The sequence below is a fragment of the Carcharhinus amblyrhynchos genome, unplaced genomic scaffold, assembly GCF_965287045.1.
Source record: "Carcharhinus amblyrhynchos unplaced genomic scaffold, sCarAmb.v2.hapA scaffold_38, whole genome shotgun sequence".
NCBI lineage: Eukaryota > Metazoa > Chordata > Chondrichthyes > Carcharhiniformes > Carcharhinidae > Carcharhinus > Carcharhinus amblyrhynchos.
In genome coordinates, this window is record NW_027649779.1 from 10,368,300 (window position 1) to 10,393,805 (window position 25,506).

General features: G+C 46.6%; 2 protein-coding genes and 1 non-coding gene across 3 annotated transcripts in view; 1 reads left to right on the forward strand and 2 right to left on the reverse strand.

Annotated features, from left to right (window-relative positions):
• Positions 1–3,387: 3,387 nt before the first annotated feature.
• LOC145362575 (uncharacterized) lies at positions 3,388–7,493 on the forward strand. The gene is given in 3 exon segments (XM_080218576.1): positions 3,388–3,806; positions 5,136–5,300; positions 6,381–7,493. Coding segments are annotated over 3 exon segments (1,506 nt in total). The 3' UTR covers positions 7,303–7,493.
• On the reverse strand, positions 4,769–4,960 carry LOC145362590 (U2 spliceosomal RNA). The gene has a single exon (XR_013890011.1). It is a non-coding gene; the product is annotated as a U2 spliceosomal RNA (small nuclear RNA).
• A 2,150-nt stretch (positions 7,494–9,643) lies between the features above and the next one.
• Positions 9,644–25,506, reverse strand: part of LOC145362483 (uncharacterized) — a 204,576-nt gene continuing 188,713 nt past the window's right edge. Inside the window, 1 exon segment of the mRNA XM_080218496.1 lies at positions 9,644–10,873. Within this exon segment, the coding sequence (XP_080074622.1) occupies positions 10,156–10,873 (718 nt within the window). The 3' untranslated portion in view covers positions 9,644–10,155.

A 25,506-nucleotide genomic window follows, 5' to 3' on the forward strand; every position in this document is an offset into this window, starting at 1 on the left:
GCCATTGAAGGGTTCTATTGCATCAAAATAATCATGTTTTGTGATTCAATTACAATTGAAGCTGAAGCACCAAGGTATACAATTTAAATAACTAACGCAGCAGCTAGTGTCAACAGGCAGCACAGCTCTGTCCTGAGTTTAGTTAGTTGCAAAACAAACGCCTACACCTGAAGATGAACTTCTATCCTGGACTGACAGTGATGGTTTCTGTAAATTTACAGGGTGCTGGAAGTGGAGAATTGACAGACGGGAAACACAAATCAAACATCACATTGTGATCTGACTGAGTCATTCAACACAACAGGAGCTGAATGTCAGCAGAATCTGAATGTGGAATGTTACAGGTTTGTTGATTCTGTCAGAGAGAAAATTTCAGGTCTTTCTGTGACTGGAAAAGCCCTGAGATTCACAAATCCTGATTAAGAAGCACCTCTACTCAGGATGGTAGAGGTTTGGAACTCTGTCCTACAGAAGGCAGTTGATGCTAAATTAGTTGCTACCTTTAAATCTTGAGATAGATAAATTTTTGTCAAACCCTCTTCAATCCCTCTCCAACTCCCCCTCAGTGCCCAAACACTCCTCAGTGCCCAAACCCTCTCCAATTCCCCTCCAAAATCCCTCTCAGCTCCATACACCCCACCACTGCCCAAACCCTCTTCAATCCCCCTCGAAATCCCTCTCAGCCCCATACCCCCCACTGCCCAAACCCTCCTCACTGTCCAAACCCTCGTCAATTCCCCTCCAAAGTCCCTCTCAGCCCCATATCCCCCACTGCCCAAACCCTCTTCAATCCGCCTCCAAATCCCTCTCAGCCCCGGACCCCCCTCGCTGCCCAAACCCTCCTCACTGTCCAAACCCTCATCAATTCCCCTCCAAATCTCTCTCAGCTCCATACCCGCCACTGCCCAAACCCTCTTCAATCCCCCTCGAAATCCCTTTCAGCCCCGGACCCCGCTCACTGCCCAAACCCTCCTCACTTGTCCAAGCCCTCGTCAGTTCCCCTCCAAAGTCCCTCTCAGCCCCATACCCCCCACTGCCCAAACCCTCTTCAAACCCCCTCCAAATCTCTCTCAGTCCCATACCCCCCACTGTCCAAACCCTCTTCAATCCCCCTCCAAATCTCTCTCAGTCCCGTACCCCCCACTGCCCAAACCCTCTTCAATCCCCCTCCAAATCCCTCTCAACCGTTCAAAATAAAACCTCACAATGAAAACAGAAATGAGAGAGGGAGAGCACGAAAATCCACACTCCCATCCTGAAGTGGCTGCTGCACAGTTTATTGAACCACTGAATCCAGCCACTTAAACCCTGTTGGGGAATGCAAAAGGGCTCCTAAGAATTAGTCCTTGAAGTGAGGCCTAGTCACAGAGGCTGCATTATACCTCAGCTAGAAAGAACAAATCTCCCTCTCCCCAGTTAACCAGAACAATCCTCTCCATCCACACCCACAAATCCCAGCGCCCTGTCTAAAAACACAAGCAGGACTCTGGGATTGAGACCAAGCCTTTCCCCCAGGCTCAGGAATTTGAATTTCAGCTCCCTCTCCCTCCTGAGTGCTTTACAGTGAGAGGGAGAGAGAGAGAGAGACTGAGAACGTTACAATCCGGATCCCACAAGGAATCTCACACTGCAGAAGGACACCCCCACCCTCACAGCCTCTGTCTCTGTCCCCAACCCCCGTTCACTGAACCCCCGACACTCCCCACCCCTTCTCCATTCCCCCTGTTTCTCTCTGCTACCCCACCCTCCTTCTTCTTCTCCATCTTTTTTACATTTAAATTGTGGGGCATAGTCACAGTGCGAGAAGTGTGGGGGGTGGGGGGGAGAAACACAGAGCATGAGTGCGCAGCAAGATCCCACATATACACAGCCTGAACAGGGCCAGATACAAAGAAATATTGTCAGGATTGGGGTCAAGTGAGTGGGAAATAAGGGAATCAGACACCTTCCTCTCTCTCCCTCTCCACATGAGACCCCACCCCCAGATTCTGTATCTCTTCTCACCCCCTCACCGCAACCCCCACAAGCCTCACCTTTTGCTGTCTTTTCCTATTTTCTCCTCACTCTGCCCCGCCTTTTTCCCATGTCTCTTTCTCTCTCCATCTCTCTCCCCACCTGTCTGTGTCTCTCCCCCCACTGTCTCCCCCCCCCATCGAATATTGTAATGAAGTTGCATATATTAGGTAAAAAATGTGGTGTTTGCCCAATATAACTATTGTAAAGAAATGCTGAGAAAACCAAAATAAATCATCCAGCATTGAGTCTTTCAAAAGCCTGTGTCTTTGTGCTTGGGATTTTAAACTGCAGAAAGCAGGCTGCAGAAGACAACTTTACAACATTTGTGTCCAAAGCAGCAGCCAGAATCCCAGCAGCAAAACAGGCTCTGAATTGGACCAATGATTTTAAAACTAACTCTCAAACACACACAACCAATAGACAGTTTCATTTTACAGATATTTAATTTACGCTTTGCCACACACCAAAGGGTTAACCTGTTTGTGACTAATTACAAAGCCGGGCTATTTTAACCCCAGGGTTTCCGGCTCCAGGCCCCCCCAGCCCACAATCTAACCAGAACTGGTTCATCCGAGAGCCGGGGAAAAGGACAGAGTCTGGAAACACCGCCCCCCCCCCCAACCCCACCTCCCCCTCTCCCTCCTCCAGTCCCTGGAAAGAGCTAAAGTCCCCTCTTTAACCTGGTAACAAGCTGTGTCCATCCCCTTAGGGAGACACGTTCTAAAATCACCCTCCCAGCATTGATTTATTTTTATCAATCAGTCACACCATTGTGGGCTTCCTGAGACTTTTCTCCAGAGACTGGGAGCTGGCACTGACTCCACACGAGAGATCACTCCCACCCCCTCCCCTCACCCTCCCCCAGATCCTGTTTCTCTTCCCACCCCCTCACTGTCACACCCCACAAACTTCCCTTCTTGTTGTCTTTTGCTCATTCTCAGTGGGGAATAAGAGAGGAAAAAATGTCCTTAGAAACTAGAATTGTCTGTTCTGGATTTCTATCCTGTACTGACACTGATGACATGTGTCAACTTGTTTTACAGGATATTGAAAGAGGAACCAGAGGCTGAAATCTCAAATGTCAAGTCTAGATCTGGCAGAGTCATATTCCTTGGGAACTGAATATCATCAACCATTGAATCTGGAAGGAGATTTGAAAAGATTTCAAACATCAGTGTGACTGGAAAAGCATCAACACACTGCCAAATTCAAGTGAGAGTTTTCCAGAGCACTGACTGAAGAGCTTTAACCAGTTACACAGCCTGAATAAATATCACACCATTCACAGCAGGGAGAGACTACACGTGTTGTGTGTGTGGACAAGGCTTCAACTGATTGTCCACCCAAGGGAGAGGCAAGGACGCCTGCACCATGGATAAACCATGGAAATGTGCGGACTGTGGGAAGAGATACAGTGCCCCATCTCTGCTGGAAGCTCATTGGCGCAGCCACACTGGGGAGAGGCCATTCACCTGCTCTCAATGTGGGAAGGGATTCATGCAGTTCCCCCAACTGCAGAGACACTAGCGAATTCACACTGGGGAGAGGCCATTCACCTGCTCTCAGTGTGGGAAGGGATTCATTGACTCATCCGCCCTGCAGACACATCAGCGAGTTCACACTGGGGAGAGGCCATTCACCTGCTCTGTGTGTGGAAAGGGATTCACTTGGTTATCCCGCTTGCAGACACACCAGCGAGTTCACACTGGGAAGAGGCCGTTCACCTGCTCTCAGTGTGGGAAGAGATTCAGAATTTCATCCCAGCTGCTGAGACACCAACAAGTTCATGAGTGATATTCCGGGTTGGATTCTGCTGTTACTGTTTCAGCTCTCAATTACATCCAGGACTGCATTTTGTTCATTTTCACAGTTGGTCAATGGGGAGGGTCAGAGTATTTCTGCTGGGCTGGCCGGTCTCACAACCATGGTATGGTACATTGGGGTGACCATGCAGACGCTACGTCAATGGATGAATGAACACCGCTTGACAATCACCAGGCAAGACTGTTCTCTTCCTGTTGGGGAACACTTCAGCAGTCATGGGCATTTGGCTTCTGGTCTTCGGGTAAGCGTTCTCCAAGGCATCCTTCACGACGCACGATAGGGCAGAGTTGCTGAGCAGAGACTGATAGCCAAGTTCCGCACACACGAGGATGGCCTCAACTGGGATCTTGGTTTTATTTCACACTATCTGTAACCCCCATGACTTTCCTGGACTTGCAAAATCTCACAAACAGTCTGTCTGGAGACAATACACATCTCTTTAACTTGTGCTCATGCTCTCTCCACTTACATTGTACCTTTAAGCTGTAAAGTCTGGTGTTTCAATCACTATTCTGTGATTGAGATTGTGTCTTTGTATGCTCTGTTTGTGAAAAGATCTCCCAATCACCTGACGAAGGAGCAGCAAGCGAAAGCTAATGGTGTTTGCTACTAAATAAACCTGTTGGACTTTAACCTGGTGTTGTAAGACTTCTTACTATTGGAATATTTGATGCCTTAGCTAAAAAAGATATGTATCCCATATCCGTTCTTAACCACTTTATCAGTCTGGTCCTGCTGTCTTCAGGGTCTGATGGACATGCACCCCAAGATCCCTCTGGCCCTCTGTACTTCCTGGTGTCCTTTTTTTTAAACTTTATTCCAATCCAATCAAGTCAAATTAAACCCAATTCAGAGTCCCAACAAGTTGGGACATTCCCGATCCAAGCTGACAAGACAGGGCTCTCACCTCCTGTCTTGGGCTTGATCTACATGATCCAAGCTGACTGGAGTAGGTGTAGCTCCTCCTCCAGGGCTTGATCTTATTTGCATCTTAGCCAAATGGCCGAGATGCCGCTTTAAAAAATTGTTTCAAATGAAGCTGAAAAGTAACCTAATGACTTCAACCAAGTGCAGCATGTCGATACTACACTTGATCTTAGCCAAAAGGCCGAGAAGCGATTTGTTTATTGTGTATTCCCTGCCTTGTTGTTCTTCCAAAATGCATCACCTCAGACATTTTGGGGTTAAATGACATTTGCCACTGTTCTGTCCATCTAACCAGCCAGTCATACCGTCCTGTAATCCAAGGCTTTCCTCTTCACTATTGACCACAACACCAATTTTTCTATCATCAGCAAACTTACTGATCGAACCCCCACATTCATGTCCACAGGAAGCTCCGCGCGGCCATTGATACAAGACTCTGATTGGCTGGAGGACCAGCGCCATCCGGTCCTCCACGCGTTGCCATTGGTCAATCTCCCGCATGAGAACAATGAGGAGACGGAACCCGAACTCACGTGAGGGTGGGCGGGGCTTTGACCGCCAGCCGCACTGAGCTGGTGTCCAATCCGCAGTGTTTTGCTTCGATGACCTTTGCTCGACCGGGGGGCGGGGGAGAGTGAGGAGGGCGGGGCTCCTGGGTTCGTGTGCCCGGGCGTGCGCACTGAAATCCGAGGACGTCACCGCGGAGTGATTCCTATTGGCTGATTCAGGCAGTGCTCGATTGTGACGTCACAATGCGGAAGTTGGCCAATGAGCTTTAGAAGACACTTCCTCCTCTGTGCAACATCTGGGAGGAAATCAATGTCTCCCCCTTTCCATTTCTATTCTCATTCTGGGGGAAATTGGGGACCTGCAGCAACTGAAGGGTAAGGGAGTGAATCCAGTCTGTATATTCCGCACGTTTTTAGTCCAGTCATATCTGTCTGGCAGCCTGCATGGAGATTTTCAGCTAGTGACGTTTGCTACCAAATAAACCTTTGGACTTTAACCTGGTGTTGTAAGACTTCTTACTGTGTTAACCCCAGTCCTACACCGACATCTCCACATCCAGGACAGGAATCAGTGAGTATGAATCTGTCAATCAGCCTCAATCATCAACTTCAGGAGAATTGGGAGGGTGAATATTAGATACAGCAGAGTGAGAATGGAGGGAGAGTGTGTGGGATGGAGATTTGCAGCTTTTGGGGAATGAGAGAGAAAGAATGTTCCATAGAAACTAGAATTGTCTGTTCTGAATTTCGATCCTGTACTGACACTGATGACTTGCGTCAACTTGTTTTACAGGATATTGAAAGAGGAATCACAGGCTGAAATCTCAAATGTCAGGTCTAGATCTGGCAGAGTCATGTTGCTTGGAAGCTGAATATCATCAACCATTGAATCTGGAAGGAGATTTGAAAAGATTTCAAACACCCGTCTGACTGGAAAAGCACCAACACACTTCCACATTCAAGTGAGAATGTTCCAGTGCACTGACTGAAGAGCTTTAACCAGTTACACAGCCTGAATAAATATCACACCATTCACAGCAGGGAGAGACTGTACATGTATTGTGTGTGTGGACGAGTCTTCAACTGATTGTCCACCCAAGGCAGAGGCAAGGACGCCTGCACCATGGAGAAACCATGGAAATGTGCGGACTGTGGAAAGAGATACAGATTCCCATCTCTGCTGGATGCTCATCGGCGCAGCCACACTGGGGAGAGGCCATTCATCTGCTCTCAGTGTGGGGAGGGATTCATTCGACTCCCCCACCTGCAGTCACACAAGCGAGTTCACACTGGAGAAAGACCATTCACCTGCTCTCAGTGTGGAAAAGGATTCACTGTGTTAACCACTTTGCAGAGACACCAGCGAATTCACACTGGGGAGAGGCCATTCACCTGCTCTCAGTGTGGGAAGGGATTCAACCAGTTATCCAATCTGCGGACACACCAGCGAGTTCACACTGGGGAGAGGCCATTCACCTGCTCTCAGTGTGAGAAGAGATTCACTCGGTTATCCGACCTGCAGGCACATCAGCGCATTCACACTGGGGAGAGGCCGTTCACCTGCTCTCAGTGTGGGAAGAGATTCACTGTGTCATCCACCTTGCAGAGGCACAAACGAATTCACAATGGGGAGAGGCCATTCGTCTGCTCTCAGTGTGGGAAGGGATTCATTCAATTGTCCAGACTGCTGACACACCAGCGAGTTCATACTGGGGAGAGGCTGTTCATCTGCTCTCAGTGTGGGAAGGGATTCACTCAATTCTCCAGCCTGCAGACACACCAGCGTGTTCATACTGGGGAGAGACCGTTCACCTGCTCTCAGTGTGGGAAGGGATTCACTCGACAATTCCACCTGCGGACACACCAGCGAGTTCACACTGGGGAGAAGCCGTTTACCTGCTCTCAGTGTGGGAAGGGTTTCAGTCAGTTATCCAACCTGCAGAGACATCAGCGAGTTCACATGGGGAGAGGCTGTTTACCTGCTCTCAGTGTGGGAAGGAATTCACTCAGTTATCCCACCTGCTGAGACATCAGTGAGGTTACACTGGGGAGAAACTGTTCACCTGCTCAGTGTATAAAAAGGGTTCAGAATTTTATCACAGCTGCTGAGGCACCAACAAGATCACAGAGATTGGATTCTGCTGTTATTGTTTCTGCTCTCAATTACGTCCAGGACGGCATTTTGTTCATTCTCACAGTTAGTCAATGGGGAGGGTCAGAGGGTTTCTTTCTGCTGGACTGGCCGGTCTCACGACTTTGCCTCCAGTGGGCTGATGGTCTTTGAGTCTTGTTGCGAATACCTGGTTTTAAATTTCATAAGGATCACAGAATGACAGGGTGTTAGGAACTTTAGAGATATTTAGTCAACATTTCTGTTTGAAACCTCCCCCCGCAAAATGCGCATCCAGTTTCCTTTGTAATTGTTTAGTGTCTCCATTTCCTCCACCCTCGTAGGCAGTGAGTTCCAGGTCATTACCATTCGCTGCACCAAAATATTCTTCCTCACATTCCTCCCCCTACATCTCTGACCCAAAACTTGAAATCTGTGTCCCCCTCCTCCCTGTCCCATCAGCAAATGGGAACAACTTTACTTTGTCCACCTTATCCAAACCTGTCAGAATCTTGTCCACCTCGTTCAAATCTCCCCTCAACCTCCTTTGCTCCAAGGGGAACAACCCCAGCCTGACATCGACAATAAAGAACAAACTAACAGAATATGTTAGTACCTGAAATCAAATGGGAATGTTTAATTTCTGTTTTAAAGATATTGTGAATATATTAGTCTGGACAATAATGAAATTGGGATAACTCAGCTTGGGTGTGGTTGAATGGAATATATCAATCTGTTAACCACCTACAGTTAGTGAAAGTCTGGAACGTGTAGCTGGAAATCACTCCCTAACAGCACTGTGGGTGTATTTACAGGCATTGTAGCAGTTCAGGAAGGCAGTGTTGGGGTTGACCATGGCCGAGGCAGCTACATACAGACATATATTCTGTTATAATGGAAGGACTGCAGATTGAATGTGAGGCATTATGGGACTGGACTGTCTTGACCACGTTCCTGTGACAGCTCAGTTTCTGCAATTACAGACCATTAAAGCTGCTGAGCAGGGCCCCCAGGGAGGACCTGGTGAGAATATTTACTGGGAATGAGTTGGAATTAAACCTGCTGGCGTTCAGTGGCTGAGATTCCTGAATCTGTAAAAAGGAGGGTCCAACAAATCAACAAACAGTGGTAGGTAGTTGGTTAAGAAATTAAGAAGCATTGTCAGGCATTGTTTAAATTAATTTATCCTAAATTTGTGTTTAAAAGCTGTGACTGATTTGTGACCCGATAGTCAGTCAAGTGACGGTACATTCCATGTAGCACTGGACTGAAAAGTGGACCCTCTGAGAGTAGATTCTAATGGTTATTATCTTACCCCATCATGGCCAGTGAAAAATCAGAGCTCGAGTGGGTACCGGACAGGTCTCTTACCTGCCATTTGGAAACTAAGAACACAAAACCTATTGATAAAACGGTTTGAGAATAGAGCCATTTCGATGGTTCAGATTCGAGACATTGGCTCTATTCTTTCTCACCTGCTGAGATTTTCCAGCATTTCGTGTTTTTGTTTCAGATTCCAGCATCCGCAGTATTTCACTTTTATGATAAAATGAGATTTGGAATCCCCACGACCCTCCCCCAAAACAGAGGGAGTGGTGGGAGAGGAAAATAAGGATAAGAATGAAGAAGTCTGGCTTCTGATTCTCCGAGTACATGTTGAATTAACAAAATGAGTGAATCAGTTTATAAAGCACAAAAGTTACCCATCCCTAACAATAACTGATCAAATTACAATAATTAGGTTGAAGAATGTAACAAAAAAATGAATAATGAGGTTTAAAATTGAGTTTGTTTTGTTAGAAAAGTTTTTTTAAATCATGTAAAGTGCCATAATTGCGTGCCTAGTTTTTTCTGCTCACTCCCCACCCCTTTTAGGCTCTGTAGAAAAGTCAACCCTTTCAGCAGTCAGTTGATTTATTTTTAAATCACTTGGAAACTCGTGTCTATTTTAGTTTATAATTGTGGATTTATTCAAACCAGTTAAATCTGGAAATTTTAAATGTAGCCTGGAGGAATTTGGAATAACTGAAGATTCTCTCGTTGTCACTTCAACCCCAGATAAAGAACAAAAATCTAACAGGTGGTAATGGTAACTCAATAAACTGTTGATTAAATCCTTGAGTGTTGAATGATTCTTCTGAGTTCATTGCCCCTGAACACACCGGGTACATTACCACTGGAGACCAGGTATTGCCAAAACCTTCAGTCAATACAAAGACTCATGAAAACCAGTGTCCCAGTTTAAAGACATTTTTATTTGACCAACGATCGAAGGGAAACATTATTGGACAGTTTAATAACTCTAAGAGAAGCATCCTGATCTCTGCAACAACTCTGATGTAGAATGCTTAGACAGAGCAATTGTACATTCTTCACGTCAAATTCTCTCACCTTTCATTGGGTGTGACGCAATCATTTTCCATATAAAAAAATCATTAATTACGTTTGTCATTTACTTCAGCCAATTTCATTTTATCCTCTGACACAATGGGATTTAATTTGTCCAGACACTTCCTTCCCCTATTGCTTAGGTTTTGGGGGGTGTGAGGAAAAATGTTTTCACCCAGAGAGTGATGGGAATCTGGAATTCACTGGGAGGGTAGTAGAGGCAGGAAACCTCACAACCTTTAAAAAGCACATTGACAAGCACTTGAATGTTTTGACAGTTCAAACTCTATAAGCGAAGTGCTGGAAAATGGATTAATGTAAATTTAGTATAGTTTTGTCAGTGCAGACTCGATGGGCTGAAAGGTCTCCTGTATTGTATGACTACGACTTGTGAACTCGCTGGTGTTTCTGCAGTCGGGATGACTGAGTGAATCCCGTCCCACACACAGTGCAGGTGAACGGTCTCTCCCCAGTGTGAACTCGCTGGTGTGTCCGCAGGGCAGATGATGATCTGAATCTCTTTGTGCAGTGAGAGCAGCTGAACGGTCTCTCCTCAGTGTGAATGCGCTGGTGGGACATCATTAGCTGAGAGCTTTTGAAATCCCTCCCACAGTCAGAGCATTTAAAGGGTCTCTCCTGGGTGTGAGTGACATTGTGCCTCTGCAAGTAGGGCAACTGACTGAAACCCTTCCCACACACAGAGCAAGTGAACGGCCTCTCCCCAGTGTGAACTAACTGGTGTCTCCGCAGGCCTGATGCCACACTGAATCCTTTCCCACACTCAGTGCAGGTGAACGGCCTCTCCCCAGTGTGAACTCGCTGATGGCTCTGCAAATCAATTAACTGAGTGAATCCCTTCCCACACACAGAGCAGATGAAAGGTCTCTCTCCAGTGTGAAATCGATGGTGTCTCTGCAGACTGGATAACCGAGTGAATCCTTTCCCACACTCAGAGCAGGTGAATGGCCTCTCCCCAGTGTGAACTCGCTGGTGTCTCTGCAAATCAATTATCTGAGTGTATCCCTTCCCACACACACAGCAGGTGAACGGCCTCTCCCCAGAGTGACTGCGCCGATGAATTTCCAGCTGAGATGGAAAACTGAATCCTTTCCCACAATCACCACATTTCCATGGGTTTTCCATGTTGCAGCTGTCCTTGTGACTCTCCAGGTTAAACAATCAGTTAAATCTCACACAGATCACGGGTACAGTCTCTCCCCGCTGTGAATGCTGAGATGTATTTTCAGGCTGTGTAACTGGTTAAAGCTCTTTCCACACTCAGTGCACTGGAACACTCTGACTCAACTGTGTTTGTGCATCTCGCTGCTTTTCCAGTCACACTGTTGCTTAAAATCTCCTTAAGCAGACAGAACAGAGAAACATTTCTCCTTCTAGATCCAAAGGCCGATGACATTGAGGTCCCGATGAATTGAGTGACTCTGTCAGATCTTGATGTGATGTTTGGTTTGAGATTTCTGTATATAAATCCTCACCTTCTGTTCCCCTATAAAACAAATTTACAAAAGTCATCTGTGTCATAGAAATTCAGAACAGACAATTCTAGTTTCTATGGAACATTCTTTCCTCTCTCATTCCCCAGAAGCTGTAAGTCTCCATCCCACACACTCTCCCTCCATTCTCACTCTGCTGTATCTAATATTCACCCTCCCAATTCTCCTGAAGGTGCTGATTGAGGCTGATTGACAGATCCATGCTCACTGCTTCCCATCCTGGATACAGAGAGCTGAAAATCTCCATGCAGGCTGCCAGATAGATGTCTATAATAATGGATAAAAGTGTAATTATTAACTGAGATGTGGTAGAATGGGGATTTGAGGAAGATTTATATTTAGGTAGGGAGAGCACATATCTAGAACTCGCTGCCTATGAGGATGGTGGAACAGAAGATGTTCAATCATTTCAAAATGAAATTGGGTGGGCACTTGAAGGAAATAAAACTTGCAGAGGAATATTGATAGAGAGATAGAAAAGGACTAATTGGTTCGTTCTGCAGAGAATCAATCTGCAGTCTATAAGATGATGTGGAGATGTCGAAGGTGGACAGTGGTGGGCACACACCACCAGGTTCATCAGGTGAGTGGCCACTCACCTGATGAAGGAGCAGTGCTCCGAAAGCTCCTGGTAACAAATAAACCTGTTGGACTTTAACCTGGTATTGTGAGACTTCTTACTGTCCATAAGATGTACAGGTTAGGTTGATTAGCCCTACTCAATTGCCACTTAGTGTCCCAGGATGTGTGGGTTGGGGGATTAGCAGGATAAATCTGTCATACTGCAGGGAGAGAGTCTCTGAAGAATGCTCTGTTGGAGAGTCAGTGCAGACTTGATGGGCCGAAAGGCCTCCTTCTGCACTGTAGGGATTCCATGACTCGAGTTGCCCAATAGACGCCTGTGCTGCAATGAGTTTATGACTGGAAATATATAATATGGCTACAGTAATATATTACAGAACTAGAAATAATAAGAAATGGAAAGGGGGTGGGGGAAGGAAAGTGTTTTACTCACAAATGTTGGAGACAGGAGCAAGTTTTAGATTTTCTGAAGCTCAATCTTCACTCACACAAAGCCCGTGATTGGCTGGAGGACCAGAGTTCTTCCAGTCCTCCAACTCTCCCATCTAAGCTTGCTGGTCACGGAAGAGGTGGACACAGCCCTGCACATGCACAGGTTCCCCTCTCCCTTGGACATGCGCACTCCTGGCCCGGGGGGGAGGGGCAGACCACCGAGCAGCTTCTCGCTCTGGCCGGAGCCGCCAGCCGCTTGTCTGGAAACCTTGGCTCGAGGAGGAGAAGGGGAACAGTGAGTGGGGGCGGGGGTCCCGGGAGGGGGAGGGGAGCAGTGGGTGGGGGCGGGGCTCCCAGGAGGGGGCGGGGAGCAGTGGGTGGGGGCGGGGCTCCCGGGTCCGCACGCCTGCACACTGGAATGCGGAGACATCACCGCGGGGCAGTGATTCCTATTGGCTGATTTAATTCGGGCTCCAATGTGATGTCACAATGCGGATGTTAGCCAATGAGCTTCAGGGTAAAGCTTCCTCTATGCAACAAATGATCATAGAATCCCTTCAGTGCAGAAAGAGGCCCTTCGGCCCATCGAGTCTGCACTCACCACAATCCCACCCAGGCCCTACCCCTTTATCCCTACATATTTACCCACTAATCCCTCTAACCTATGCATCTCAGGACTCGAAGGGGCAATTGTTAGCATGGCCAATCAACCTAACCTGCACATCTTTGGACTGTGGGAGGAAACAGGAGCACCCAAAGGAAACCCACGCAGACACAAGGAGACTGTGCAAACTCCACACGGACAGTGACCCAAGCCGGGAATCAAACCCAGATCCCTGGAGCTGTGAAGCAGCAATGCTCACCACTGTGCTACCATGCAACCCATCTGGGTGGGGAACATCTGGGAGGAAATCAATGTTTTCCACTTTCCATTTCTTTTCTCATTCTGGGGAAAACTGGGGACTTGCAGCAACTGAAGGGAAAGGAGGTGGATCCAGTCTGTATATTCCACACATTTGTAGTCCAGTCATATAGATGTATATCTGTATGACAGCCTGTATGGAGATTTTCAGCTATGTGCCTCCAGAACAGGAAGCGTGGATCTGTCAATCAGCCTCAATCAGCACCTTCAGGAGAATTGGGAGGGTGAATATTAGATACAGCAGAGTGAGAATGGAGGGAGAGTGTGTGGGATAGAGATTTACAACTTTTGGGGAATGAGAGGGGAAAGAATGTTCCATAGAAATTACAATTACCTGTTCTGAATTTCTATGCTGTACTGACACTGATTATTTTTGTAAAGCCCTCTTACAGGATCTTATCAACTCCTATTAAGTCGCCTCTCATCCTCCTCCGCTTTAAAGAGAAAAGCCCCAGCTCCCTCAACCTTTCCTCATAAGACCTGCCCTCCAAAGCAGGCAGCTTCCTGGTAAATCTCCTCTGCACTCTCTCAAATGTTTCCACATCCTTCTTATAGTGAGGTGACCAGAATTGAACACAATATTCCAGATGTGGTCTTACCAAGGTCCTGTATAGTTGCAGCATAACCCCACTGCTCTTAAACTCAAACCCCCTGTTAATAAACGCTAACACACTATAGGCCTTCTTCACAGCTCTATCCACTTGAGTGGCAACCTTCAGAGATCTGTGGATATGAACCCCAAGATCTCTTTGTTCCTCCATATTCCTCAGAACCCTGCCGTTGACTCTGTAATCCGCATTCAAGTTTGTCCTACCAAAATGAATCACTTTGCACCTCAGCCCAGCTCTGCATCCTATCAATGTCTCTTTGCAGCCTGCAAGAGCCCTCCACCTCATCCACTACTCCACCAATCTTGGTGTCATCAGCAAATTTACTAACCCACCCTTCAGCCCCCTCTTCCAACTCATTGATAAAAGTCACGAATAGCAGAGGACCCAGCAGTGATCCCTGTGGTACAGAGCTGGTAACTGGCCTCCAGTCTGAAAATTTTCCCTCCACCACCACCCTCTGTCTTCTATGAGACAGCCAGTTACTTATCCAACCGGCAAATTTCCTTCTATCCCACACCTCCCTATTTTCTTCATGAGCCTACCATGGGGAACCTTATCAAATTCCTTACTAAAATCCATGTATACGACATCAAATGCTCTACTTTTGTCCTCACACTTAGTTACCTCCTCAAAGAATTCAATCAAATTTGTGAGGCAAGACTTAACACTCACAAATCCGTGCTGACCATCCCAGATTAAGCTGCATCTTTCCAAATGGTCATAAATGCTATCCCTCAGGAACTTTTCCATTAACTTACCGACCACTGAAGTAAGACTAACTGGCCTATAATTACAAGAAGAATTTTTTTTTTTTACTCGGTTTTGAACCGAGGACTTACTGTGTGGGAAGCAACCACGATAACCACTACACCACAGAAATAGCTGACACTGTGCATGGATATTAGGGAACTTGAGGAAATAAGTAGTGATGTCTTGAGGAGTGTACATATAACAAAGAAGGAGGTGCTGGATGGCTTAAAGCACATCAAGATGGATAAATCCCCTGGACGTGATGAAGAGTATCCCAGGACATTATGGGAGGCTAGGGAGAAAATTGTGGGTCCCCTCGCAATGATATTTGGATCATCGATAATCATAGGCGAGGTGCCTGAAGATTGGAGGGTGGCAAATGTTGTGCCTTTGTTTAAAAATGGCTGCAGGGAAAAGCCTGGGAACTACAGGCCGGTGAGCCTTTCATCTGTAGTGGGTAAGCTGTTAGAAGATATTTTGAGACAGGATCCACAGGCATTTAAAAACACAGGGACTGATTAGGGACAGTCAGCATGGCTTTGTGAGTGTCTCACAGATTTGATTGAGTTTTTTGAAGGGGTAACCAAGAAAGTTGATGAGGGGAATGCAGTTGATGTTGTCAATCTGGACTTTAGCAAGCCAAAAGAGAAAATTCTGGAAAATCTCAGCAGATCTGGCAGCATCTGTACAGATTAAAAGGACTTTAGCAAGGCATTTGACAAGGTACCGCATGGGAGGTTGTTGCACAAGGTTAAATCTTACTGGATCCATGATAAGGTAGCTAAATGGATACAAAATTGGCTTGATGACAGAAGCCAGAGAGTGGATGTTGTTTCTCAGATTGGAACTCTGTGACCAGCAGTGTGCCTCAGGGATCAGTGTTGGGTCCACTGTTATTTGTCATTTATATTAATTATTTGGATGAGAATATAGGAGGCATGGTTAGTAAGTTTGCAGATGACACCAAGATTGCTGGCATAGTGGACAGTGAAGAAGGTTATCTAGGATTGCAATGAGATCTTGATCAATTGGGCCAATGGGCTGACGAATGGCGTGAGTTGGCCTTGATTGACTGGGGAGAGTTACTTAAAGGGATGACAGTGGATAGGTGGCACAGGGAGCAATCCTGTGATTACAACCGAAGAGGTCTTGCTTTTTAACTTTCTACCTAACTCCCTTAACTGCTGTTGTAGGGCCTCGTCCTACCTTTGTACCAATATGTACCATGACCACTGGCTGTTCACCCTCTCGTTTCAGAATGCTTTCTGCCCTTTTAGAGACTTCCTGGACCCTGACATCAGGGAGACAACACAATGTCCTGGAGTCTCTTTCATATCCACAGAAGCACCTATCTGCACCCCTAAGTATAGAGCTCCTTGTAATTATTGTTCTAGTGGTCTTTGTACCTCCCTGCTTAACAACAAAGCCAGCCGTGGTACCAGGTCTCTGGCTGCTCTATTTATCCCCTGATAAGCTATACCCCCTCCCAATAGTATCCAAACGGCATATTTGTTAGAGAAGGAGATGACCACAGGGGATTCCTGTACTGACTGCCTGCCCCTTCTAGCAGTCACGCATCTATCTGTCTGCACCTTGAGTGTGACCATGTCTCTAAAGCTCCTAACTGTGACACTTTCCACCACCTTCATGCTCCGAAATGCATCCAACTGCTGCTCCAACCTATCCATGCGGTCCGTAAGGAGCTGCAGTTGGGTGCACTTCCTGTAGACGTAGTCACCTGTGATGCTGGAAGCATCACAGATCTCCCACATCTCACAAGTGCAGCACTTAACCCCATAGGCTGACATTTCGAGTACCAATTATTTAAGAAAATTTATAAAACTCTTACCTTCACTTTTACCTTGTTGCAGTGTCTTTCTTTTAAGATAAATCGGGGTTGTTTTCCTTGGAGCAAAGTAGATTGATAGAGGTGTACAAAGGTACATGGAGGTGTTGAAGTTTACATGCTCTTTGTACACATGTACAAGCTTTAAGAGTCATCCAGTCTTGAAACGTTGGTTCTATTCTCTCTGACGTGGAGATGGCAGTGTTGGACTGGGGTAAACCCAGTAAGAAGTCTCACTACACCAGATTAAAGTCCAATGGATTTATTTGATAGCAAAATCCACTAGCTTTCGGAGCGATGCTTCTTTGTCAGGTGAGTGGGAGTTCTGTTCACAAACAAGGCATAGAAAGACACAAACTCAATTCACAAAATAATGATTGGAATGCCAATTTTTACAGGTAATCAAGTCTTAAAGGTACAGACAATGTGAGTGGAGACAGCGTTCTATTCTCTCTCCACAGATGCTGTCAGATCTGCTGAGATTTTCCAGCATTTTCTGTTTTTATTTCCCTTTATTTTTCCTTCTCTGTCACCGCTCTGCCTCATCAATGAGACATTGGGACTCAGAGGGTTGATGCAGTTTGATGGACAAGTTGTCTCCATTCTGAACAATGGGGAACAAGCTCCTCCCACTCAATGACATCATTGCCCTCGACAAACATGGCGGCAGCCCGTGCGCACCGCTGTGTGTGTGTGTGTGTGTGTGTGTGTGTGTGTGTTGCCCCCAATAAAGATGGCGAATGTTAACCCGTGACGAACCTGAGGAGCTGCGGCCCTGCTCGGTACAAACTGGGTCCGGGAAGCTCTCTTCCGCGGTTTGCTGCTTACACCACATGCTTACGCAGCGTTTTCACCCACCTGGGCGATCCATTGCTCTCTCCGTACCGCCAATCAGCTCTGACAGATTTCCCAGCCCAAAACAAAACCGGCTTTCCACCGCCATTACTCACACTGCGCATGCTCCAATCAGAGCTGGGCCCGCCCCTCTTTCGCTCCTATTGGTTGGAGGACCGAGCGCTCCCGTTCAGTCCTCCAGCACCGCCTCCTCTTCCCATTGGTTCGCGTCGCCGTCAATCAGCCGGGCATTGTGACAGTAAGTTGCTGCTTGTCCAATAATAACAGAGTGTCAGTGTAACAATGACACACACACACAGGCTCCAGTCCAATCAGAGTGGAGATGGAGCACAGAGAAAACCCAGCAAAACACTGACTGACTCTGAGTGTAACATAAACAGTGTTTGTTCACATAATAAGAGTCACATTGCAGTATGTGAGTGAACACAGCATTAGATCCAATGTAATGATAATCCAGTCAGTATCCAGTGCACCATAACCAAAGTTTAGGTTTCATTTGATAGTGTGAGTGAGTCATGGTCTATCGATATAATGTATTTAAATTCCAGTGTGTGTTACTCTGCTACTGTCAGTATGAAACAATAACCTGTCAGTTATTCCAATCCTGCTGTATTTTACAACGTCGATGGTAGTCATGACATAGAGATGCTGGTGTTGGACTGGGCTAAACACAGAAAGAAGTCTCACAACACTAGGTTTCAGTTCAACCAGTTTATTTGATAGTAATCCCACAAGCTTTACTATCAAATAAACTTTCTGGACTTAAACCTGGTGTTGTGAGACGTCTTACTGTATTTTACAACTGCAGCTCCTGGGGCTGACTGGAGTCTGGTAAATAATAATCACAAAGGTCAGTTTCAGTGTCTCTGACGTCATTTGAACTGCAGGTAATCTGACCTTAAGGGAGACAAGAGGCCCAACAAACATTCGATTATAATAGGAGGACAAGATGTAAGGGAGCAATGATATTTTAAAGTGTCTGTGTTATGGTGAGTGTCACTGGGAAGTGAGTGATAAAATAGAAGTGGAAACATCATAACAGAGACACATGTGACTGACTCAGCCTGACCGAGAGCTGTTATATCTGTGGCGAGAATAATGAGGGCATGAGGATATCCCGAGATTTCTGATTTCTGAGGTATATCTGTTGGAGGAACTGAAAATAAGCAGTTCCTTCTCATGGTGATCTGCAGTTCTCAAGTTAGTAAAAAGTCTGACAACACCAGGTTTTAGTCCAACCTATTTATTTGATAATAGACTCACAAGCTTTCGAGGGACACCCTCTTCGTCAGGTGAATGGAGAGTTCTGGCCTCAGACAGAGCATATAAAGCACAGACAGTTTAGAGATTACTGATTAGAATGCGAATCCTTACACCTAACCTGCTGTTCAAGACCTGAAGTGGCTGATAATGTGAGTGGAAGGAGCACTGATCACAGTTTAAAGAGATGTGTATTGTCTCCAGACAGTACAGTAAGTGAGGTTTTGCAAACCCAGGCAAGTCACGGGGGTTACAGATAGTGCGACATGAACCCAAGATCCCTGTTGAGACCGTCCTCATGTGTGCGGAACTTGGCTATCAGTCTCTGTTCAGCGACTCTGCGCTGTCGTGTGTCATGAAGGCCGCCTTGGAGAATGCTTACCCGAAGGTCAGAGGCTGAATGCCCGTGACCACTGAAGTGTTCACCAACAGGAAGGGAACAGTCTTGCCTGGTGACTGTCGAGCGATGTTCATTCATCCGTTGTCGTAGCGTCTGCATGGTCTCCCCAATGTACCATGCTTCGGGACATCCTTTCTTGCAACGTATCAGGTAGACAATGTTGGCCGAGTTGCAAGAGTATTTACCATGTACCTGGTGGACGGTATTCTAACGTGTGATGATGGTATCCATGTCGATGATCCGGCATGTCTTGCAGAGGTTGCTGTGGCAGGGTTGTGTGGTATTGTGGTCACTGTTCTCCTGAAGGCTGGGTAGTTTGCTGCGAACAATGGTCTGTTTGAGGTTGTGTGGTTGTCTGAAAGCAAGAAGTGGGGGTGTGGGGATAGCCCTGGCAAGATGTTCGTCTTCATCAATGATATGTTGAAGACTCCGGAGAAGATGTATAAGAAACAGATCTGACAGCTCATCAAACCCAATGGTTTAAGCTTCTGTTTCAGACACATTGTGACTGAAAAGATCAAATATTAAAACCTTAGGGGAGAAACATTCAAAATGTCAAAAAGATAAGTGAACTATCTAATTAATCCCATTCACCATAACTCTGTCAATATTTATCCAATTTCCGTTTAAAGTTACTATTAAACCTGCTTCTAGTACCTATCAGGTTGTGCATTCCAGATCATATTATTGTGTAAAAAAAATCTTCTTATCACCCCCTTCAATTCTGTTGTCAATTATGTTAAATCTCTGCGTCCTCTGCTTAAGGTCTAGATTGTAATAACTGAGAGAGGTTTAGGGCAGAGATTACAGATACTAGGCTCAGACTGCAATAACTAAGAGAGGTTAAGGGCAGAGATTACATATACAAGGCCCAGAGTGTAAGAATTGAGAGAGGTTTAGGGCAGAGATTACTGATACAAGGCCCAGATTGTAATAACTGAGATAATTTTAGAGCAGAGTTTACAGATACAAGGCCCAGATTGTAATAACTGAGAGGTTTAGGGCAGAGTTTACTGATACAAGGCCCAGATTGTAATCCCTCTGGGAGGTTCAGGACAGAGATTACTGACACAAGTCCCAGATTGTAATAACTGAGAGGGGTCCCCTTCGCCACATCAGGGTGTGGTGTGAGTTTGCATCTCTCGGCTATATTGGGAGTCAGTGGCAATGCCCACTTTCAGGATAAATGACTTTTAACCTTGGGCTGCACCATTGTTTTAATGTAGACCTGGACAATGACCATCATTGAGATTTACCGGATTTGTCAACAAATATCCCATTGTTTTCTGAATAATTACCCCACCATTTGCAAAGTCTCTGTTTCTCATTTGTGTGTAAAATCCCTACAGTACAGGGGAGGCCATTCGGTCCATCAAGTCTGCACTAACCACAATCCCATCCATGCCCTGTCCCCGTATCCCACACATTTACCCTGCAACTCCCCCTGTCACTAAAGCATGACCAATCAACCTCTCCCACACATCTTTGAACAGTGGGAGGAAACCAGAGCACCCAGAGGAAAGCCACGCAGACATGGGGAGAACATGCAAACTCCACACAGTCACACGAGGCCAGAATTGAACCAAGTCCCTTTGAGGCAGCAGTGTGAACCAGTGTGCCACAGTGGTGCCAGTATCTGGTGGTTGTTCACAGTTGGCGATGGGACAATGTTAAATGGACAGTTTAGTCGGATTGGATAACCATTTGGATTTACAACAGTGTTGCCAGGGCTGGGGAATTGTGGTGATGAGGAAAGACTGGATTGGCAAGGTTTGTTTTCCTCAGAGCAGAGGAGGCTGAGGGAGACTGAACTGAGGTGTCCAAAATTATGAGGGAGCCAAGACAGGGTGGATAGAAAAGGCCTGTTTCCCCTGAGCAGAGAGAGGTCACTTATTGTGGGTGGGTGGGGATGGGGGAGGTGGGAGGGGGGCTCGTGGGGGCTGCACAGATATAAAGTGATTGGTGGAAGGATTAGAGGGGGCATTAGGAAAAGGGTTCTCATTCAAGGGATGGTGGGTGTCTGGAATTCACTGCCTAAACTGATGGTTCAGAAATCTCTCGGCTCACTCACCTCACACTCAGATCTATAGCTGAAATGCTGGAACATGTAGTAAGGGGGGCTCGGGGCTGGATCGCTGCAAACTGGGATTAGAATGAAGGGCTAGTCTTTATTTCCCAAGCTGGTGAAGGTGTGATGGGCTGAATGGCCTCTTTCTGTGTCACACCCTTTCCCCTGCTTTCTGTTAGCCCTATTGATGGGCAGAATGGAGGAGTGAGCAGGTTTTTAATTAGTAACAAGAGCAGGAATGAGGGAAAATGTTGAGGCAAAGCTTTTTTTTTTCTGATTTCCACCCCTCCCCACATCAAAGTGAGTTAGAAATCATCCCACACTCCCCACCCCCCTCCTGTCCTGTGCTCCCTCCAAATACACTTGCCTGAGTGGCAGCACATTCACACAGTGGTTAGCACTGCAGCCTCCTAGTGCCAAGGACCCGTGTTCAATTCCAGCCTCGGGTCATTGTCTGTGTGGGGTTTTCATGTTCCTCCCATATAGAGTCATAAAGTTTTACAGCATGGAAACAGACCCTTCAGCCCAACTGCTCCATGCTGCCCTTTTTAAAAACCCCTAAACTAATCCCAATTGCTTGTACTTGGCCCATATCCCTCTATACCCATCACACCCATGTAACTGTCTAAATGCATTTTAAAAGACAAAATTGTACCCATCTCTGCGACTACATCTGGCAGCTTGTTCCAGGCACTCACCACCCTCTGTGTGAAAAAAACATGCTCCTCTGGATACTTTTGTATCTTTCCCCTCCCAATTTAAACCTAGGCCCTCTAGTTTTAGACTCCCCTAACTTTGGGGAAAGATATTGACTATCGAGCTGATCTGTGCCCCTCATTATTTTATAGAACTCTATAAGATCACCCCTCAGCCTCTTATGCTCCAGTGAAAAAAGTCACAGTCTATCCAGCTTCTCCTTATAACTAAATCCATCAAGTCCCAGTAGCATCCCAGTAAATCTTTTCTGCACTCTTTCTAGTTTAATGATATCCTTTCTATAATAGGGTAACCAGAATATCTGTGGGGTCTGAAAGATGGGCAGGTTAGGTGGATTGACCATGCTAAATTCTCCCTTAATGTCCAAAGATGTGAAGGTTAGGGGGATTCAAGGGTTTTTGATAAGAGAGGGGATTAAGGGTTATGGGGAGAGGGCGGGAAAGTGGAACTGAGCCACGACAGATCAGCCACGACAGATCAGCCATGATCTTATTGAATGGCGGGGCAGGCTCGAAGGGCCAGATGGCCTACTCCTGCTCCTATTTCTTATGTTCTTATGTTCTTATGTATTGTGGGGTTACGGGAATCGGGTAAAATGTTCTGTTGACGTAGACTTGGTGCACTGTTGGGATTTTATGATTTTAATGGGGGGGGGGGCGTAGTTTGATATCTGGGGGAGAGAGTTGCAACACAGTGGCACGGTGGTTAGCACTGCTGCCTCACAGCGCTAGGGCCCCAAATTCGATTCCCGGCTTGGGTCACTGTCTGTGTGGAGTTTGCACATTCTCCCCATGTCTGCATGGGTTTCCTCCAGATGCTCTGATTTCCTCCAGCAGACCAAAAGTCTGATGCATTGGCCATGCTAAATTCTCCGTCAGTGTTTCCAAACAGGAATATGGCGACATTGCAGTGTTAATGTAAGCGTACTTATTAGTGACACTGATAAATAAACTTAAACTGCAGGTCTCGGTGCTGCTGTGACAATGCACCCTCTTGTTTAAACACTCTGCAATGCTGAGACTGGGAGAGGAGTGAACAACAGGGAGCAGCATTGCAGCTTCTCTCCCCCCATTGAAACTGGGATTGTTGCTCCATCTGCTGCACCATCCCCACCACATCCACTGGGGGGCAATCTGGACAATGGGCTGCAGGCAGACCTCACTGCGCCTGCGCCACAATCACACCCACCGCCGGCGGCGGCCATCTTGCGTTGCCATGGGAGACGGCCAGCGGCCATCTTGCGTTGCCAGGGGAGACGGCGTCCCGCGCGCTGCACTCTGGGGGAATTCCCCTCCTGCACATGCACTCAGGCAGTTATATTTTAATCTTTTAATATTTTGAATCTTGATGATTATTATTCACATCCTCACCCGTCAGATTTTCGGTTCCTTCTCCATTCGGGAAAATCGTTTCTGTTTTTTATTCCGTCTATTTTTCAATCACACCCGCGCGGTGCGCTCTGGGAAAATACTACAGCACATGCGCGGTTCCGCCACCTGCCTCTTTATAAAAATATGTATTTTATTTAATTTTAATTCCGCTCCGGGCGGGATTTCCGGGTGGGAATTTCTCTCATTTTCTACATTTCTGAACCGTCGCTTTTTCCTCAACGGGGGGAGGGGCTGATGGTGACGTCACGGCAATATGGCGGCTGGCCCCGCCTCTCTACAGGACCCGGGTCTTCCGCCAACGAGCAGCGGCCGGGCCGGAGTGGGCAAGAGGTGACACTGGGCGGGCCAGTGCCCGGGCGTGTTACAGCGACCCCCGGTGGTCAGGAAGGGAAATAGCAGCAGCGCGGTCTCTGCCCAAAGGCTTCCCCAGTTCAGCTGCTCAGAGACACTGGGAACGTTTTCAACTGGAACTTCTCACATTCACCCCTATCCATCTGTCAATCCCTCCATCCATCTCACCCTCCCTCCTTCTCTCCATCCAGCTCTCTCTGTCCCATCCATGCATCCCTCTCTGCAACAAACCCATTCACTCAGAACAGCCGCTTCAATCTCATTACCTCAGTCTGCCTTCCAGCCTGTCTCAAATCCACTCTGTTCCCAGATACTTTATACATTAGATATTACAATTCAAATATTATAATCTCTCCAATTCTGCATTTGTTCAAAGATCATGGACAACCGAGAACCAATTGCACTCCCATTCTGAGCTATGGGGTCTATTTATGCGTTTTCTCATTTCACGAGCTTTAGATTAACTTCTGTTATTATTTTAGTGATGACGTGGCGATGCCGGCATTGGACTGGGCTAAACACAGTGAAAAGTCTCACAACACCAGGGTAAAGTCCGGCAGGTTTATTTGGTAGCAAAAGCTTTTGGAGTACTGCTCCTTCGTCAGATAAGTGGTAGTTCTGTTCACAAACAGGGCATATGACAATACAAACTCAATTTGCAAACTAATGGTTGGAATGGGAGTCAAAGAACAAAAGAACAACCCAGCACAGGAAACAGGCCCTTCGGCCCTACAAGCCCGCGCTGCCTATTTTAACAGTCGGTGAGTGCCTCATTCCAATCCTTCTCCTACCTGCGGCTTTTGTCTACATCTAGTGTGCTCCACAATAAAGGGGTGCAAATTTAGGGAATTATACATGCGCCAGATTAAGGGAGATCCAATTTAGCCTAAAAACACGTTTTGGGGGTGTGGGAGGAAACCAGAGAACCCGGAGAAAACCCACGCAAGCACGGGGAGAATGTGCAAACTCCCACAGACACTGACCCAAGATGGAGATCTGACCCCGGCCCCTGTAACTGGACCGCAAACAGTGATAGTCACTGGGCTGTCATGTTGCCTGTTAATTGGTCCAGTTTAAGCGTACACTAACGACGTGAAGCACTAGGCTACTCTCGAAGCAACATCCAAGAGCAGTCATCGCACAACCCACCACGAGTCTTTACAAGTAATCAAGTGTTAAGGGTACAGTCTCACGTAGAACACCATCCACCCGGTACATGGTGCATATTCTTGTAACGTTGTCTACCTGATACGCTGCAGGAAAGGATGTCCAGAGCATGGTACATTGGGGAGATGATGCAGACGCTACCACAACGGTTGAATGAAAACCACTCGACAATCACCAGGCAAGAGTATTCTCATCTTGTCCGGGAACACTTCAGTGGTCAGGGGCATTCGGCCTCTGATCTTCGGATACACTTTCTCCAAGGCGGCCTTCACAACACACGACAGCGCAGAATCTCTGAGCAGAGACTGAAAGCCAAATTCTAGACACATGAGGACGCCTGAACCGGGACTTTGGGTTCATGTCACACTATCTGTAATCTCCATGGCTTTCCCTGTTCTTGCAAAATCTCACTTACTATCCCGGCTGGAGAGAATGCACATCTCTTTAAACTTGTTTAACCCTCTCCCAACTCATATTGTCTGTATCTTTAAGACTTGATTACCTGTAAAGGCTCGCATTCCAACCATAATTTTGTAAATTGGGCTTGTGTCTTTCTATGCCCTGCTTGTGAATAGAACTCCCACTGATCTGATGAAGGAGCACCGCTCTGAAAGCTAGTGGCTTTTTCTACCAAATAAACCTGTTGGAAATTAACCTGGTGTTGTGAGACTTCTTACATTATTTTAGTTCCCAGCAGGTGGATTAGAGATTAACATCAACTGTTCATTGTCTCAGTTTATCTCTGTGTTTGTGAGAGTGTGTGTGATAGCTGTATGTCTGCGTGTGTCAGTTCTTGTGTTTATGTAAGTCTATGTTTTTGTGGGCATGTCTGTGTGTGTTTGTGTATGTGTTTGTGTGTGTCTGTTAGT